We start from the raw sequence: 16,724 nt of genomic DNA, 5'->3' as shown, positions 1-16,724 counted from the left end.
TTTAATCAAAGAAAAAAAAAGAAGCAACAAGAAACAGTTTCAGATATATGCCATACATACTTTTATGTATATAGTTATATGTAATCTGAAACAGTTATTTTGGCCATGGGTAGTCAAACATTTTACACGTTATCTCCAATTGTATGCATATTTTGGCTAAAAACAGAACAGCCTTCTGCAGTACTATGAAACAGCTAATAATGAGAAAAACAATTACCTAGTGATAACAAGCAAAGTCCCAATATAATTTCTTTGCTGGTCATTACTCCACTAATCAGCCTGTGTAAGACACTATTGTCACTGACAAAGGTGATCAGGGCCTCTGCAAACTTGGCATAGCAGGAAATGTTCACAGGAGCACAGCGATGGAAGAATGGAATAGGTGCACTGGTGACACAAGAAAAAAAATCAGAAAAAAAATTACTCCTACGTAATATAAATGCCACATCAAACACACAAATGAGAGGTGAGAATGGCTGCGATACACTCCACCCTGCGCATTCGTTATGGGAGCTAAGTGCTGTGCGCTATGAAGATGACTGCTGTGCGTACGTACAGATGCCAATCTTACCAGAAGTTTATCAGAGAGGGTGGAGTACGCATTCCAACAGAAGACATTACCCTCCCCTTCCGAAGAGAAATACACACATACACATATGCGTGGAGAACTACCAGAAGCAAAAGCAAGCACGCGAGATCCTCCACTCTGCACATCCACCCCAGGCAGATGGCGAAGCTTACAAGCATGTACTTCTCATTCGGTGGGAAGGGAACGTTTGCCAAATGCAACTTAAAGTAAGCATACACACATGCTTTTACTTGAGACGGGCCACCATTAATAGAATGTTTCCTCTTTCAAATCATCACAGGAAACCTCATATTAATAAAGGTGTTTAGGGCACAAGCTTATATAACCTCATTAAAACAAAAGCATGCCAAGACATTAACAGACAACAACTTAAAACAGCAATTATTACTAATCTACAGAAATGTTTATAACACAGAAATACATGGGGAAATTACATATAAGGTAGTGGTGACATCTCTGTTTAAAAGATTACACATAAGTATGGGAACAACAGAATACTCTACTAAAGACTGAAAAATACACATCTTGTTAGGGTCATGCAATGCTGGACCATTTTCTTTCCTTTCCCAGTGCTTGGTAATGAACCCAGGGAGGATCTCAGGCATGCTAGAGAACCGCTCTACTGCTCAACTATACTCCAGCAAATATCTTTACTTTTTATATGGCATATAAATGATACATATGGTATAAATATATCATATATATGACATGTGTCTAGAAAAAAAGAAAGAAAACTGATCTAGTCATTTAACCCAAGCTTCCATGTACTACAGCTGTGACTTGTGAGAGAACATAGGTGTGTATGAGGCGTGACTTGAATCTGGCTTATAATAACATGGATCTACTTCAGCTTCTGAGAGTATAACACATATATACATACCTAACCAATGACAACACTGTGCACCAGAGAACACTAGGCTTTTTGGAGAGCTCATACATATAAACACATATGTATAAATATACATGTATAAATTAAGTTAAAATTTAGCCACCCTACCACAAACCTAACATGAATAGAGCTGTTTGTGTGACAAGTGGCAGGTCTAATATACTAGACTGGACTGGAGGCCTGTTTTTGTGTCCGTAGTCTTTAATATTAATCTAACTAGTAACTAACTGATACTGTAAAGTTATATGGTTGGACATCAAACTTCAAGGCTTTTAATCTCAGGGAAACAATAACTGACCTGAAGCAAAATACAGTCTTTGTTTCCTTCCTCAAAAAAACAAAAAAACAAAAAATTTGAAATCAGAATAGTGAGCTATGCATCTGTTTCCGTTAAATGAACACTATTGGTAATAAGCAACATCATCCACAAGACTAGACTTTACAAAAAAAGTAATTTTAAAGATGAAGCCTTACCTTAGATATATTTCAGTAAATATGTATTCCAAAATGATGTAACACTATAACATGAATATTCATTTTTTAAAACCCATTCTCTGTGTACCTGTATGTGTGTACTTCCAAAATGGCACTGAATGAGCTCCCTAGAGAGGTCATGTCAAATCCCTAACACTTTAAGTTGTAGGAGGCTCGGACACTCTGAGTAAGTGTTTCTTAAACAGTGTTATGTCTTTAAAAATGAGAAAAGGTATCAAATTACATAATGCTTTTAAGTGAAATAGATGTAGTTAGACACACTACAAGAATTTTAAAGTGGATTAGCTATACATCTCTAAGTCAACAGAGGCTGATATGGGGCAAAAGATATTAAACTGATACTGTTATAACTGGCAGGTTATTTTTTTTCCTATGTTATCTAGAGAGATGTCTTTTCTGTCAAGTCAGTACCTCTGCCTAGCTATAGATCCAGACACACACACATACACATACACACATCCAAATGTTCTCTGGTCTATAGTCACCTGCATTTCTACCCTCTCTGTGTGTTGGTCTGTCATCTCCGATGTAGCTCTGGCTGAACATATTGGCCCCCACCTTTAACCTGAAAGGGACCCACCTAAAGTCCTTCTTCATTAGCCCTGCATATGCTTTTCTTGTTTCCTACCAGATATCGATTAAAGCCCTGATTCTCCTGACACTGCACAGTCACAAGCCATTGTCTTCTCGGTTTTGTTCTGTAAGTCTCTTCAGGGCACCAGCATCACCTCCGTCACCCGAGAGCTGGCTCATAAGGCAGTGACTCCAATGCTCAGAACCGGCAGGGCCAGGACGGTCAGAGTTTGCTTCCTTATGAATTCAGAATCAGAAGGAAGGACTGTGCCTTTAAACTCCCAATCCTTCCTATCTACTTAGGAAGAAATGCCGAGGCAGGCTGCTTGGAACTGTGACTTGGCCAACTCTTGTAAATGCCCTTCAAAGAATTAGGGTGAAACAACAGTATCCTTTTACCTTATAATTTACCATATATTAGTTAGAAAATACTTGGTAGCTCTAAAATTTAAAGTATAAAAGTACCAAAAACAGGTAATTGCATTGTCTATAGTCAAAATGGTCAAAATCTGCTTTGAACTAGGACACATAAAAAGCAAATAGGAAAGAATTTATGGACCCATTATTCTAAAATAAAATGAAATCCTTAACTGGGAAGTTAAAACTCTTATCTGCCTGCCTACTTTCCTTCCCTTCCCTTTCTCCCTTCCTCCCTCCATTCCTTTCCCCATTCCTTCCCACTGAACTCAGGGCCATGGAATCTGCCATGTAACTATACTCTTAGCCCCTTCAACTTTCCTGTTGCTGCTGTTTAGTTTCTGATTCACAGTCTCACTCTGTAGTCTAGGCTACCCTCAAACTCATAGCAATCCTCCTGTCTCAACTTCCCCAGTGCTGAAATTATTGGTTATTTATAAGTCACCATATTCAGTTTTGTATTTTTCTTTCTTTTTTGTTTTGTTTTGTTTTTGAGATAGGGTTTTTCTGCGCAGCCCTGGCTGTCCTGGAGTTCACTTTGTAGACCAGGCTGGCCTCGATTTCAGAGATCCACCTGCCTCTGCCTCCCAAGTGCTAGATTAAAGGCATGTGCCAACATTGTCCAGCTTTTCTTTTGTTTTAAAGCTTAATTTATTTAAAATTTTTTAGCGATTAAATCTATTCTCTGTGAGTTCATACCTGGACAAAATGCATTTAATCAGGTTACTCTCACAGAATTCTTTTTTATTTTGAATACTTCTTACATCGAAATGCTTATGGTTTTACTGCTTAAGTCCTATTTAACATAATGAATTATCTCATTTCACATCCCCTGAGAAAACACTTCTGAGATCCTGGTATATGAGATCATGTCTGTAATATCGTCTAGCCTATATGATATAGTCTTTACTTAATGAAAAGGGCACACATAAAGAACTCTCTTTACAGTAAGTTTCTCTCTCTTTCAAGGGCACAAACTAATGAATCTTGAAGTCAGTGTGTGTCCTGTAGGGCCTGGCATTTCACACTACTGAAATACTAGCCAACAAGAATAAAATGTATATGTAACAAGTCTTTTGAAGATACTTTTAAAAATGAGCCACTCATAGGTAAAGTGTGTATTACCTAGGCAAACACACTGCTTACCTCCCTTTTGAGTCCTGACTACGACAGTGAAGGAGGTCCCTAGTGTATGATCAACAGTGCCTGATAACCTGGTCATGTGCCTTCCTTCATGCAAGGAGGCGGAGATGAGCACCTCAATTGCTACTTCAGAACCCCAAACTAAAACTAAACAACCACACATTATTTCTAGCTCGAAGTTTTGAGAAAAGAATAATAATAAAGTATTCTAGAAAGGTCTCTGCAGTGTATAAAAAGCTGAAGATAAAGCAAGAAGAATCTAGCAGTCATAGAAAGTACTCTCTGTATATTTCATTTTCTCTTTCCTTTCATTTTTATATACTTTAGAAACAGCAGCAACTGCCAAAGAGTCTCAAAGAGACTATGACTATGCCAAAGAGCTATGGCTCAAATTCTGACTCACAGCAATTACTGTGTGGCCTTGGGTAACTTGCTTTCTCTCATCTCCCATTTCCTTCATCAACAAATTAAGGGCAAAATCTGCACAGGGCTTGTGAGGGTTCAATGATAGAATAATACATATGAGAAACAGGATGTTGGTTAGACACAGGAAGTGATTTGTAAATCAATTCATCCATCTATCTTCCACTTGAAAATAAGAATAGGAATACCATTTCTCAATTATTCCTTTCTTGCCTCAGTATTATGTTAACTGCCTGGTACGCAGGCAGTCCTGGTATCAGGAGGAACCTAAATAAGAGAACAAACCGAGAGACTGTTCTGTCCTTGTTGTTATCCCTCGCTGTCTGTGACATCACTAGAAGCATTCAGGGTGGCTATTACCCACACTGCTTCTCCACTTGGCATTTCATCCAACAGAGGTATGAATTTGGGTAAACTGTTGCCTTTTGTAGCCATTTTCTCTTAAAACTCCAAAGCTCACAGGTTATCCCACTTTTAATGTGTATTAGTGTTTTACTGCAAAGCAGTCTGCAGCTGCTCTCCCTAAGCAGGACACAGTTACCATCAGCTGTATGCCTCTGGGCACCCAGGAAGGGCTCTAGAAGTAGGGAGAGAGAATACTTCTCAAGCTGGGTATCAAGAATGGACATTTTGGGGCTGGAGAGATGGCTCAGTGGGTAAGAGCACTGACTGCTCTTCCGAAAGTCCTGAGTTCAAATCCCAGCAACCATCCGTAATGAAATCTGACGCCCTCTTTTGGTATGTCCGAAGACAGCTACAGTGTACTTATATATAATAATAAATAAATCTTAAAAAAAAAAAAGAATGGACATTTAACATCTATTATCTTAAGCCCTGAAATAATTTTGTCAATGTGAATTGTGGTAGTTTGAGTAAGTTTGGTCCTCATAGACTCATGTGTTTGAATCCTTGGTCACAGGGATTGGCACTATTAGAAGGTATGACCTTATTGGAGTAGGTGTGGACTTGTTGAAGGAAGTATGTCACTGTGGAGGTGGGTCTTGAAGTCTTATATATTCTCAAGCTACACCCTGTGTAGAAAAAGTCTCCATCTGCTGCCTACAAACCAAGATGTAGAACTCTCAGCTTCTTCTCCTGAACCATGTCTGCCTGCACTCTGCCATTCTGCCTACCATGACAATAATGGACTGAACCTCTGAACCTGTAAGCCAGCCCCAATTAAATGTTTCCCTTTATAAGAGTTGCCTTGGTCATAGTGTCTTTTTACAGCAATGGAAACCCTAACTAAAAAAATGCATATTTCTATTTATTCATGGAGAAACTTGGTTTACACACAGCATAACAGATTTATTCCAGCTGGTAAGAAGAACAATGGGACAAGTCCCCCACAGACTATAAATTTTAGGTTTTTCTTACTGAGCATCACTGAAAAGAGTCTATTTTCATGTCTACAGACTTTACATTTTGATTTTTAGTAGCAGGACTAACAAGACTGAAAGAACTGGAAATCAATATGACCGATGTGCCCTCTGCTAGTTCCCAACAGAAATATTTCAAATTCAAGTTTAGAAGTCATGACTTGTTTGAACTCAAGTCCTTGCTGCTCTGTCCCAGTGGACGCTATGTTCCTAGGGGAAGGGGATGAAGAAAAGATGTAAAAGGAGAGGGAAAGAAGGACCACACTCACATCAGAGTGCTCCGTTCCAGGGAATCAGACATGGTCTTCTGACCTCTGTAGGCACCTACCCACACCTACACGTGTATTGAAATGAGGGCTAGGAATTGTGGTACACACTTTTAATTCCAGTACTTGTAAGGCACATGCAGGATAATCTTTCTAAGTTCCAAACTAGCCAGAGCTACATAGTGAGACTCTTGTCTAAATTTCAAAATGAATGAATGGATGAATGAATAAATGAATAAATGAATGAGTAAATAACAAAGCTGGCCCATATGGAGGGATCACAGGTTGTGAGATAGGGTTGTGATGTGAGCTACACCCACACCCACCCACAATTATGAAGGAGCAAAGCAACCTCATTCCCATGCCCAGGGCTTTCTAGTTTTTTGTTTTTGTTTTTGTTTTTAAATAGTATGTTTTAGCCTAGAAAGAATGAGTCGATACTCAAAATATACATTTAAAAACACTTTAGCAGTTGGATAGATATGCATATAAAATTCTTCTTCTCTTCTCCATTGAGCCACATTTCCAAGACAGGGTTGACCAAGTTGCCTAGGCTAGCCTCAAACTTGTTATTTACCTCAGACCTTGAAGTTGAGATCCTCCTGCCTCAGCATCTTAAGCATTTGGGTTTATAGCCCTATACTTCCAGGCCCAGCTCTGGCTTGTTATTATCAATACATTTTCTACAATGACTGGATCCAGAGCACCTTTGCTCTGCGGCTGAGGCATGCCTAGCAGTCTTCACTTCTATTAGTGCAATCTCCTGAGTCCTGGGTTTAAGGCTGTAATTTTTAAATCCTTCCTGAGTTTCTTCTAAAACAGTCCCTTTATGCCTACAGGCTTTAAATTCTGATTTAAAAGAACTAGAAATCAATTTAAGTAATGTGTCTGTTTTGTACTTTGCAAAAGAAAATTTAAAATTGAAGTTAAGCACAAGTTTTATAGCCACAAGTAATCCTAAAGTCGACATAATGTGCTTTCGTGTTCTCAAATCTCAAAGTTTTCACTTAATAGCCCCCTATAACATAGTCACTTTATAGGTTTCCCATGTCACACTGTTAGAAAACTAAAGTACTTCAAAGTGTGTGCACGTATAGACACTTACATATATATATATATATATATATATATATATATATATATATATATATATAATTTTGAGAATATACTCTATAATGCTTGAGTGTCTGTATTTTTAAAAATGTATGTGTCATGTTAATGTTTGCTTTACTTCTAAGTACTGGGAACCACTGCTAAAGAATATTTCTTGATCTTTGATCTATTGCATACAGTCAGTATTTAATAATGAATGTTTGCTATAAATAAAATTTGGATCAACCTTGGCAAATAGCCTAACACTGAGAATACACCTGAAGGATACGACCTGAACAACAGATGGGTCATTCACATCCTTTGAAACTACGGAGTAAATAAAAAATAACTTCAGTTGGTGTTACTAGGATCAACTTCAAGGCATCTAGGGGGACAGTGGGAATTGGATCCAACTTTGTTGTAGACTGGACAATGATTCAGAGTTTTATATACTTAAAAATTGTAAAACTAAAATAAAAACACCAGAGCCCTGAGGGAAACTTGAAATATCTGAGAACAAGAGAAGTTGTCTGTGAGTAAATTTTTATAAAGATTTAAAAAACAAAAACAAAGAGCTATTAAGTTTAGTCAAACTTCTAAAATATGGTTATCAAGGATGCCCCAGTGACAGGCATCATCAAATGACAGCTTTCTCAGAACATCATGGTATTAAGTTTACCTATGAAAACAAAGGCTACAAGTTAACAACTTTACAATAAAATTTACCTGGCTGGTACTGGTAGTTTGGGGCAAAAGCCAGAGGATTTTGAAGTCAGAGTATATTCAGAAGGCTTTATGTTGTAGCTACATAGTGCTGAGCCTGTTGGAAGAAGGGCACAGGTTAGCTGGTGGAAGACTCTGAACAAAGTATCCAACTGTTTCTCCTTAACTTTGTAATACTAATGTACATTTGCAGTCGTTATAGATTCTGTAAAAACGAGACTTAATGTATACTATGAATCATTTAAAACACTTTTCTCTGAAATGATCCACAATTTAATGTACTTTAGGCACAAATTTAAATTACTAAAATCTCTACCGACTGTCATGTCTGATTCTTTGCCAGATGACAGAGATATATACATCACTTACTGTAAGCTTATAAAATGGGCACTAGGACAATCACAAACTAGGAGATAAGCAAGCAGTTGGTAGAAAGCCTGGGATTCATCAGGCACCCGACTATTACTACAAACCCTGCACTCCACTCTATAACTGTCTCTGATTCATGTATTTTCCATTACTGAGAACTGAATATACTGCACACAGCATTGCACAAAGGTGGGATATCACATTTTTCTTATTTAAAAGGCAGGAACTATTTTCAACTATTAAATCACTGAACAAATTCATAAACTGGTAAGTGATCTCCAATTTCAAATTCAACTTTTGATTTGCCATAGAAAGGGTTTTCTAATCATATGACTAATACTAAATAACATTGAGAAGTCAGAATGACACACTCCACTGAGTTTAGTGAGTGTGTCATTATTTTATTGAGCTGCAAGCTTTCTGACATAGTGACTTCCACACTATGTAAGCAGCAGGCTGGTGCTGCTTTGGTTTTGCAGAGCACCTACCACGTTATACACAGAAACCATCCAACTAACTGAAATTCCTACAAGATTTCTAAGTTAGCAAAATACTCCATTCTTAATATAAATAGAAGAGCTTCTGTTGGTACAATGAACAATACTGAGCTCTTATACTGTACCACTATGAAACAGGCTCAAAATATACTGTGAGGTCAGAGTGGCCAACTTCAACACTCAGTTAATTACAGGAAAGACTCTTGATCATATCTCAGAGAAATGGAGAGGAAAATTAAAAAATAAACATAACTTGGTTTGCTTGGGAAAAAACTGGGAGTAAGGTTGTTTACTTTTATCTTGTTTGATCAAGCACACTAGTTTTCAGAAATTTCTGAAAAACAATAAACCAGAAAATATCTGAAACCAGCAAACTATCTGTTAAGCATTTAAATATGCTGATTGCAATAACATATTCACCAAAACATAAATAGTACATATTTCATGCAAAGATAATGCAAAACTGTTGTTAAAGAAACATTAGTCATACAACACTCTTCTCCCAAGGGTTTCCCATTTTTGGTAGACTTAGTTAGGGGGCTACGTTTTTTAAATGACTTTTAGCTATTCTTTTTCATTTTGAAAAAATTTCTTTAAAAAGCACATGAACTAATGCTACGTTCTGTGGTAAAATGTTTGTAGTTCTAGGTTTGATCCTGAATACTTAAGGGGGGGGAAGAGTAAAAAATGAATATTAAGTATGTAACTCCCTGGAAAGTATTGTCTATCATGTGTTAAGATAATGCCACCAAGCTATATTCATAGCAACTTCGGAAGAAACCTGACACCAACCAAATATTTTAGATTAGTCCTAAAAATAGCAAGTTCTGTTGAGAAATATCCATTTAAAAGAAAGAAAGAAAGAAAGAAAGAAAGAAAGAAAGAAAGAAAGAAAGAAAGAAAGAAAAAGCAACCATGCCAACAAGCGCAGAGCACCCAACGTGACTGCAGCCTTCTTGAGCTAAACTGTCAGCATGACTTTCCCAGACCAAGATGGAATCAATGTGCAAAAAAATGAAAGGCTCTAACTAAAGTACTGAGTGTTGTGTCCCTGCTGTTAAACGCACTGCTTCATCTGAATTCAATGAACACAGTCTCCACTGCTCCAAGCCTTACCTCCTTCAGAGAAGGAGGTCACCAGGTGCAACAAGGCTCAATTTTATAAATACTTCCCCAGAATAATGCACAGTGAAAGGATAATAGCTTTATCTGCAATGGTCTTCTGGGACTTAGGCCAGTTCTAAGCGGATCCTGTATTAAATAAGCTGAGGGGGAAAGACCTTCATAATAAGTTAGTGGCAACAATCAACTGTAAGGAACTTTCCACTGCTGCCTGTTCAGAGTTGATGGGTGGAGGAGGTTCAATCAAGCCACAGGGGAAAAACTTGCAAGGCAAACATTTCACAGTTGTCATATTTTCACGTTATTCATGAATGCATTTTCAGTGGTCAATTTAAAAGCAGCGCCTGATACTCCCTTTCTTTACAGCAGTATTATAAACAATGCCTGCCACAAGAGGTTTGCACCCAAGGACTTAGACATACAGGGCTGTTTAAATGCAAAAGCAGGTTTAAAAAAAAAAAAAAAAAAAAAAAAAAAAACAAAAAAAAAAAAAAAAAAAAAAAAAAAAAAAAAAAGCACCCACACTTGAATAATGAGAAGTCAAAAACTAAAAACAAAAGCTAATCTAAAGCACACCAGAGGCAATCCATGCAACTCAGGCAGTGTTATTCAAAAGCTATCAAAGTGAGCAATCTGAGAAGCCTAACTTGGGTATACAAACATTTATCATGGTAAAACACTTGCTCTCACCCCAGAATATTTAACTTCTAGGCTATTTCAAATGTCTTAAAATAATCAATTATTTATTCTTTGGTTCAATTTTGGTTATACCAACCCTACGAGGTCTACTCTATTACTACACTCTAGAAGTTACAGATGAGAAAAAGAGAGAAGAGGGAAGGAGGGGGAGGGAGAAAGAGAGAAAAAGAATTGGTGAGCTGTTTATAGATACAATTCTATGTTCTTACGCCATCTGTTTTTGCTTTATTCGTCACAATCATAACCAGAGAGATATTCTATCAGGGTCCATCACCTATCCTTCCACATGACTTTCAACCCTTGCTGTTATATGCATCCACCCTCCTGCTCAAGCCGTCCTGTGCAGACTAGGATCTGAGTAAGGTCCTGAAAGTCTGAGCAGAATTTCAAACAGCACTTCCTGTCAAGTCTTCTCTGACTCACCCACTTAGCTTCATTACAGAACAGGGCATCTTACTTGGTAATATTTTCAGTCTATAATTTCTACGTTCAAAATATGGGCTTTTTGCCAAGTGTGGCCGGTTTTCTAGTGGCTAGATGAAACTGATCTTGCTGCGTGTTCTTAGTCCATCAGATTACAAACAATGCTCACATGCTTTTCACCACATGCGATCAAACTAGTTCTTGGTCTTGGTATCATGACACGTTGCAGCAGACACTGGTGGTGATGAAGAACTGTCTTATGTGATGTAGGGGTTTGTCAGCAGCCTTAGCATCTCCCCATCGGGTTTCCAGGAGCTTCTCCAAGCTGCTGTTGAAGTAACAACCAGAATGTGTCCAAACACTGCCAACCATTGTCAGGCAGCACCACTACACTGCAGACAACCAAAACCTGAATTACTGGAAACAAAGACTGTATTTCATTCACCATCACAGCAATCTTTATAATCATTAAAATATGAAAAAGAGAACCCCCTTGAAATATGATTTAGAAATTTGTATTGAATAGAAAAAAATCTCAAATGAGGGCATGTTTTCACTACAAAAATTAAATTCTATTGCCTTGTGACATCTAATGAATTTAACTTCTATTTTTCTAATTTGAAAAATATTGTGCAAAATAATATTGTGAAAAATAATATTGTGAAAAATAATCTGGCAAAATAAAAATCACTTTTCCAGTTTCAAGCTCTGCTAAGTCCTGAAATGTGTGGACATATTTACAATTCCCAAGAAGCACAGAAATTTGCTAGGTGGTACTACCTTGTCAACATGGTAAGTGCTCAGTAAATATTTGCTGAGTGAATGTTTTCTTAATTTACTTATTTTATTTTCTGTACAATGGGGTCTTGTCTGCATATATGTCTGTGTGAGGGTGTTGGATCCCTGGAACAGGAGATACAGACAGTTGTGAGCTACCATGTGGGTGCTGGGAGTTGAACCCAGGTCTTCTGGAAGAGCAGCCAGTGCTCCTAAACACTAAGCTATCTCTCCAACCCCCTAAACACATCACCACTTTTCTTTGTTTGTTTTTTGAGACAAGGGTTTCTCTGTATAGCCTTGGCTATCCTGGAACTCTCTCTATAGACCAGACTGGCTTCAAACTCAAGAGATCCACCTGCTTCTGCCTACTAGAACTGGGATCAAAGACATGCGCCACCACCTCCCAGCTGCTAAGGGAAGGTTTAATATCCACACCCAAGACTTCTAGGTCTTGTGAAGACAAGAAGTCTGATCCTGACAGCAAGCTTCTTCAATATGGGACTAGTATATGTATCTCTGGTGCATACTTGGTGAATAGTAATTATTTGTGAAGGAATTAGTTTAAATTTTATTATCAACTATAAACTTACTTTCTAAAAATAAAAATAAAAATCAAGCATCCTGGTCTCTGACTTGAAAGCAACTAAATCATTTGCTAGAATAGATCACTGTGTTCATTTACATACATTATCAAGTCCAGCCTTCTGTACCACTATGTAAAAACAAAACTCTATACTAATTGTATGCTTTAAATTATGCTGTTACTGAATGAAGGGAAAGCATACTGATATAATAGTGACTATAAACTTAACAGCCAATGACAACCAAAGGCTTATTAGTATTCATGAGCAGTGAGTTTTATCTAAATGTCATATAATACGTTAAAGTTTTAATAGCAAATGATAATCATTCTGAAAGAGTCCTTCAACACTGCTGCACTCAAACTGTGTCTCTGATCCAAGCAGCAGGTCCACCCTCAGAGTTATAGGAACTGTACTGTACATCAAAGAAGCACTTTTAAAGTGTAGTGTCATTTTTTATATACTATAAATGAGATGTAAACAAGAAAAAAAGGTGTGCGTCATCACCTCCCAGCTGCTAAGGGAAGTTTTAATACCCACACCCAAGACTTCTAGGTCTTGTCAGGATAAGAAGTCTGATCCCGATGGACTGCAAGCCTCTTAAATATGGGACTAGCGTATGTATCTCTGGTGCATACTTGGTGTGAAGGAATTAGTTTAAATTTTATTATCAACTATACACTTTCTTTACCTTTCTAAAGAATCAAGCCATAATTTGCTATGTTAGGCAAGACTGTGTGTGTGCATAAACACAAGCATACATATATATACATATGATATATATCATAAAGTGGAATGATAATGTCGCTTGTGAAATATTCCCAACAACCAAGGATACATGCATGATCCAGCTGTCACTTCTAGAAAAGATGTTTGTTTCTAAGCTGTTCGCTAGAACTGAGCTAGAAAACAATGTAACGTCGCGTAGGTACATCAGGTACAGCACAGAGCACTGAGAAGGGAATGTTGAGGCAGCTCATGGTTTTAATCACTAAGACTCAGCTGCTCCGACTGAACAATAGGGCTAGAGATGGAAGGCCAGCCTGGTGAAGAGGGAGGCGGAGAATTGCATAGGATGCACTGGCATCTTTGTCACCTGTCATGCTTTGCTTGGATTCAGCCAAAAACCTTACAGAAAACCCAAGCTAGCATCAGAAGGAGGGCAGTTCATTCCCGCTATGACATAGATGGTATTTGTGCATTCAAAAATCCTACTAAGGACAGAAAGAAACCCGTTCATGAGAAGCTAGAAGAAGAGCAGAGGCAGGACAGAATTTACACACCCTGCTGAAATAAGAGCTCAGAAGGGAGCTCTCACCAGACAGATTCGGTTTTCTCTACAGGGCATAAGGTTGGCAAAGAGAAGGAACAAGAGGGATTAAGAGAAGAAAGGGGACGGGTAATCACCTGGAGGGGATGCAGAAGAGAGATAAATGAGTGAAAGGAATTATTTAGAGGGGAATTAAAAAAAAATAGATTTCCCAGCACTTTTGGTTAGACTGGAGCTAAACAATCTACCTGCTGGTGGCAACACGCACGGGTGCGGAACCGAGGATAAAGGATGTAGAGGATGAGAAGTTATTAAGTGGCAATAGAGACAGGGAGGAAAAGCTGCTCTTTGGGAAAACATCGTGGATATCTACAGTGTGGGAGCAAGCATTGGGGCCTGGGTATTCAGAGATAAACACAGCACGATCCTGTCCCTGGGACACTCGCACAGGATTGTCAGGACATTATACCAAACACAAAGGTTTAATATGGAGTCCTTATTGGTTTTGGTAACGGTGGTTTTTTAAAGGCCATTTTCAAATTGTTTTCTTACCTAGCCTTATATATTTCTGAGAGTTGTGTCATATACGAATTAAGAACCATAAGAAATTTACATTTATTACCCAATTCACATGTCAGAGTATAATTTACAGGTATCTAGATGTCTCTGCCAGCTTTTAAAGACCTTCGCAATACAGCAGTACTGCCACATAACTAATCTGTTTCCAGACATGTCTTCTAACCTCTCCACCCGAGTCAAGCATAGTTAACAAATGTTTCCCACAAATACCCAAGAAAACAACCCCTCTTCCTGTCTAGAGGAAACAAATATTTGAGAGAACACTTTGCCTAATGATTGTGTTTCTTATAAACACAGCTACAGGACCTAAGAGCTTCCTCTTACAAAAATTTTAAATAATTTCTAAATATAGTAAAAGTTAACGTGAATGGGTGATTTTAAGTGCTAGAAAATACCTTCAAAAGGTCACATAAACTTGAAATTCTTTGAAAAGAATTTAATTTTTCATCCTGGTAAGAAACATACAACTTTACCCTGAATTTTAAATAAGGCTTAGAATTAGCATTCTAAATGTAACTCACACAAGATCTTCCTCTATCAAGAATATTTTTTAAAATTACGATAAAATACACATAACATGGAAGTCAGAATGCTCTCTGTGGCTACAAAGACAGTGATGTTCAATGTAATCACAGTGGTTACAACCAGTACCACTATCCAGTCCTACACCTTCCTCTTGAAAAACTGTAATCCTTTACACATTAAACAGTAACCCCTCGTTTTATCCCCTCTACAGGCCCTGCCATCAACCAATCTACTTCCTGCCTTGATGAACTTGCCTGCGCTAGGGATTTCACATATGTGGATTTTCCAAGTGTTTATCCTGAGGACAACTTATTTCTCTCAGCGTGACATCCTCAGTCCAGCCATGAACAGCTGAACCCTGTGACTGGATTTACTTCTTTCTTCAAGCAAGAGTTTCATCAAATGCAGATCAGCACGTCTCTTTCTTCATTTGTTTTTTGAGACACGGGACGCCATGCTCAGCTTAAAAATCTTCTTCATCTGTTAACCTGTCCATGGGCATTGCAGTTGTTTCGGCCTCCTGGCTGGTGAATAACATACAGACTGCCCTGGCCGTGCAACCGTTTCTTCTGATCCTGGTTTCAATTCTTTCAAGTAGAAGTGACACTGCTGACTTAAGGGGACCCTGTGTCTGTCTCCACAGCAGCCACACAGTATTGCATCTCCATCGATAAGTCAGTCCATCAGTGCTGTGATCTTCTTTCTAATGGTGGATTGTAAAAGCACAAACGCTCACAGCCAGTATATTTGAGAGGCCATATTAAAAGGCAGCCCAAGACTAGACGATAAATCTGAGTGCCAGATAAGACATACAGGATTTCTGGGCCAGAGTGGTGCTGGCTGAAACCTGAGAGCTGAGAAGGCTGTGATAGGAACCACTGCATAGGAACCACTGACCAGATAGAAGACTTGCAAATATTTTCTCCTGTTTCAACTCTGTTGATTTTTGTGACTTCTTACATAAAAGTCTGAGATTTGTTGATTCTTTTTTTCCTTTTTTTTTTTTTTTTTCCTTTTTTTGGACAAGGTTTTGCCACGTAGCTTGTGCTAGACTATGTCCACCCTCCTTCCTCGGCATCCTAAATGCTCAGATTACAGACACACATCACCAGGCCTGGTTGTGTAAAACTTTCAACTCTGACATCATACAGTTATACTTTCTTCTTTTGTTTCTTTTGCTTCTGGTGCAATGTGGATCCATTCAAGAAATCCAAACCCGAAGCCTTTGCCTACATTTTGTTCTAACAGTTTTAACTAAGCTATTTCATGGGCTTTAATTATTATTTCCTAGAAAGCTGAACATTTTTCACTTATAACTACATCATCCCTTACAAAAAGCTCCTCTCTGAAAGTAATACTGAGGTCTGTAAACGTGAGATAAAAGGACCTTTACTTCCTAACAGAGATTCAACTGTGTACAGAAGCACAGACACCAACAAGAATATAAATTACAATAGACCAAAGAGGGGTTACTAACGCAAGACAGGAGAGAGAACTATCTCGGTGATAATTTAACAGTGAATTACAGCTGGTCAGCTCCAGTTTTGTGTTACCAATCTGAAGGACAATGTAAGCTCTTTAGAGAAATCCAGGAATTCCAATTCAGGGGTTGCTATTAAAGCAGGCATGGCTATATATACCCAAAGTTTCCTCTCTTGGAATTTTAATAAAGTTTTATGCTTGCCAACTAAAGTTACTCTTGTGCCCATCTTCTACCATGTGGAAGTTCTCACCATTACTACTGTTATGTATTAGGAACCAGGAGCTCACCATGTAGCCTACCCTGCCTTGGAATTCACCATCCCCCCGCCCTTCCCTCTCAAGGGTTGGGAATATAGGCATACATCAACATGCCCAGGTTCTTTCTTATTCTTTATACCAACCGGCTCC

General features: G+C 38.2%; 1 protein-coding gene across 5 annotated transcripts in view; it reads right to left on the bottom strand.

The window, feature by feature from the left end:
* Window positions 1–16,724, bottom strand: part of Slc44a1 (solute carrier family 44 member 1) — a 177,532-nt gene that overhangs the window by 79,361 nt on the left and 81,447 nt on the right. For all 5 annotated transcript variants that reach the window (XM_021160117.1, XM_021160115.2, XM_029476011.1 and 2 more), the window contains exons 5-6: window positions 7,993–8,086; window positions 218–387 (exon numbers count right to left, since the gene is read on the bottom strand). In XM_021160117.1, coding sequence (XP_021015776.1) covers window positions 218–387; window positions 7,993–8,086 — 264 coding nt within the window. The remainder of the gene's footprint in view (window positions 1–217; window positions 388–7,992; window positions 8,087–16,724) is intronic.

Source organism: Mus caroli, chromosome 4, assembly GCF_900094665.2.
Source record: "Mus caroli chromosome 4, CAROLI_EIJ_v1.1, whole genome shotgun sequence".
In the NCBI taxonomy this organism is placed as follows: domain Eukaryota; kingdom Metazoa; phylum Chordata; class Mammalia; order Rodentia; family Muridae; genus Mus; species Mus caroli.
The sequence above is the reverse complement of the archived record's forward strand: the minus strand, read 5'-3'. Positions and strand labels throughout refer to the sequence as shown.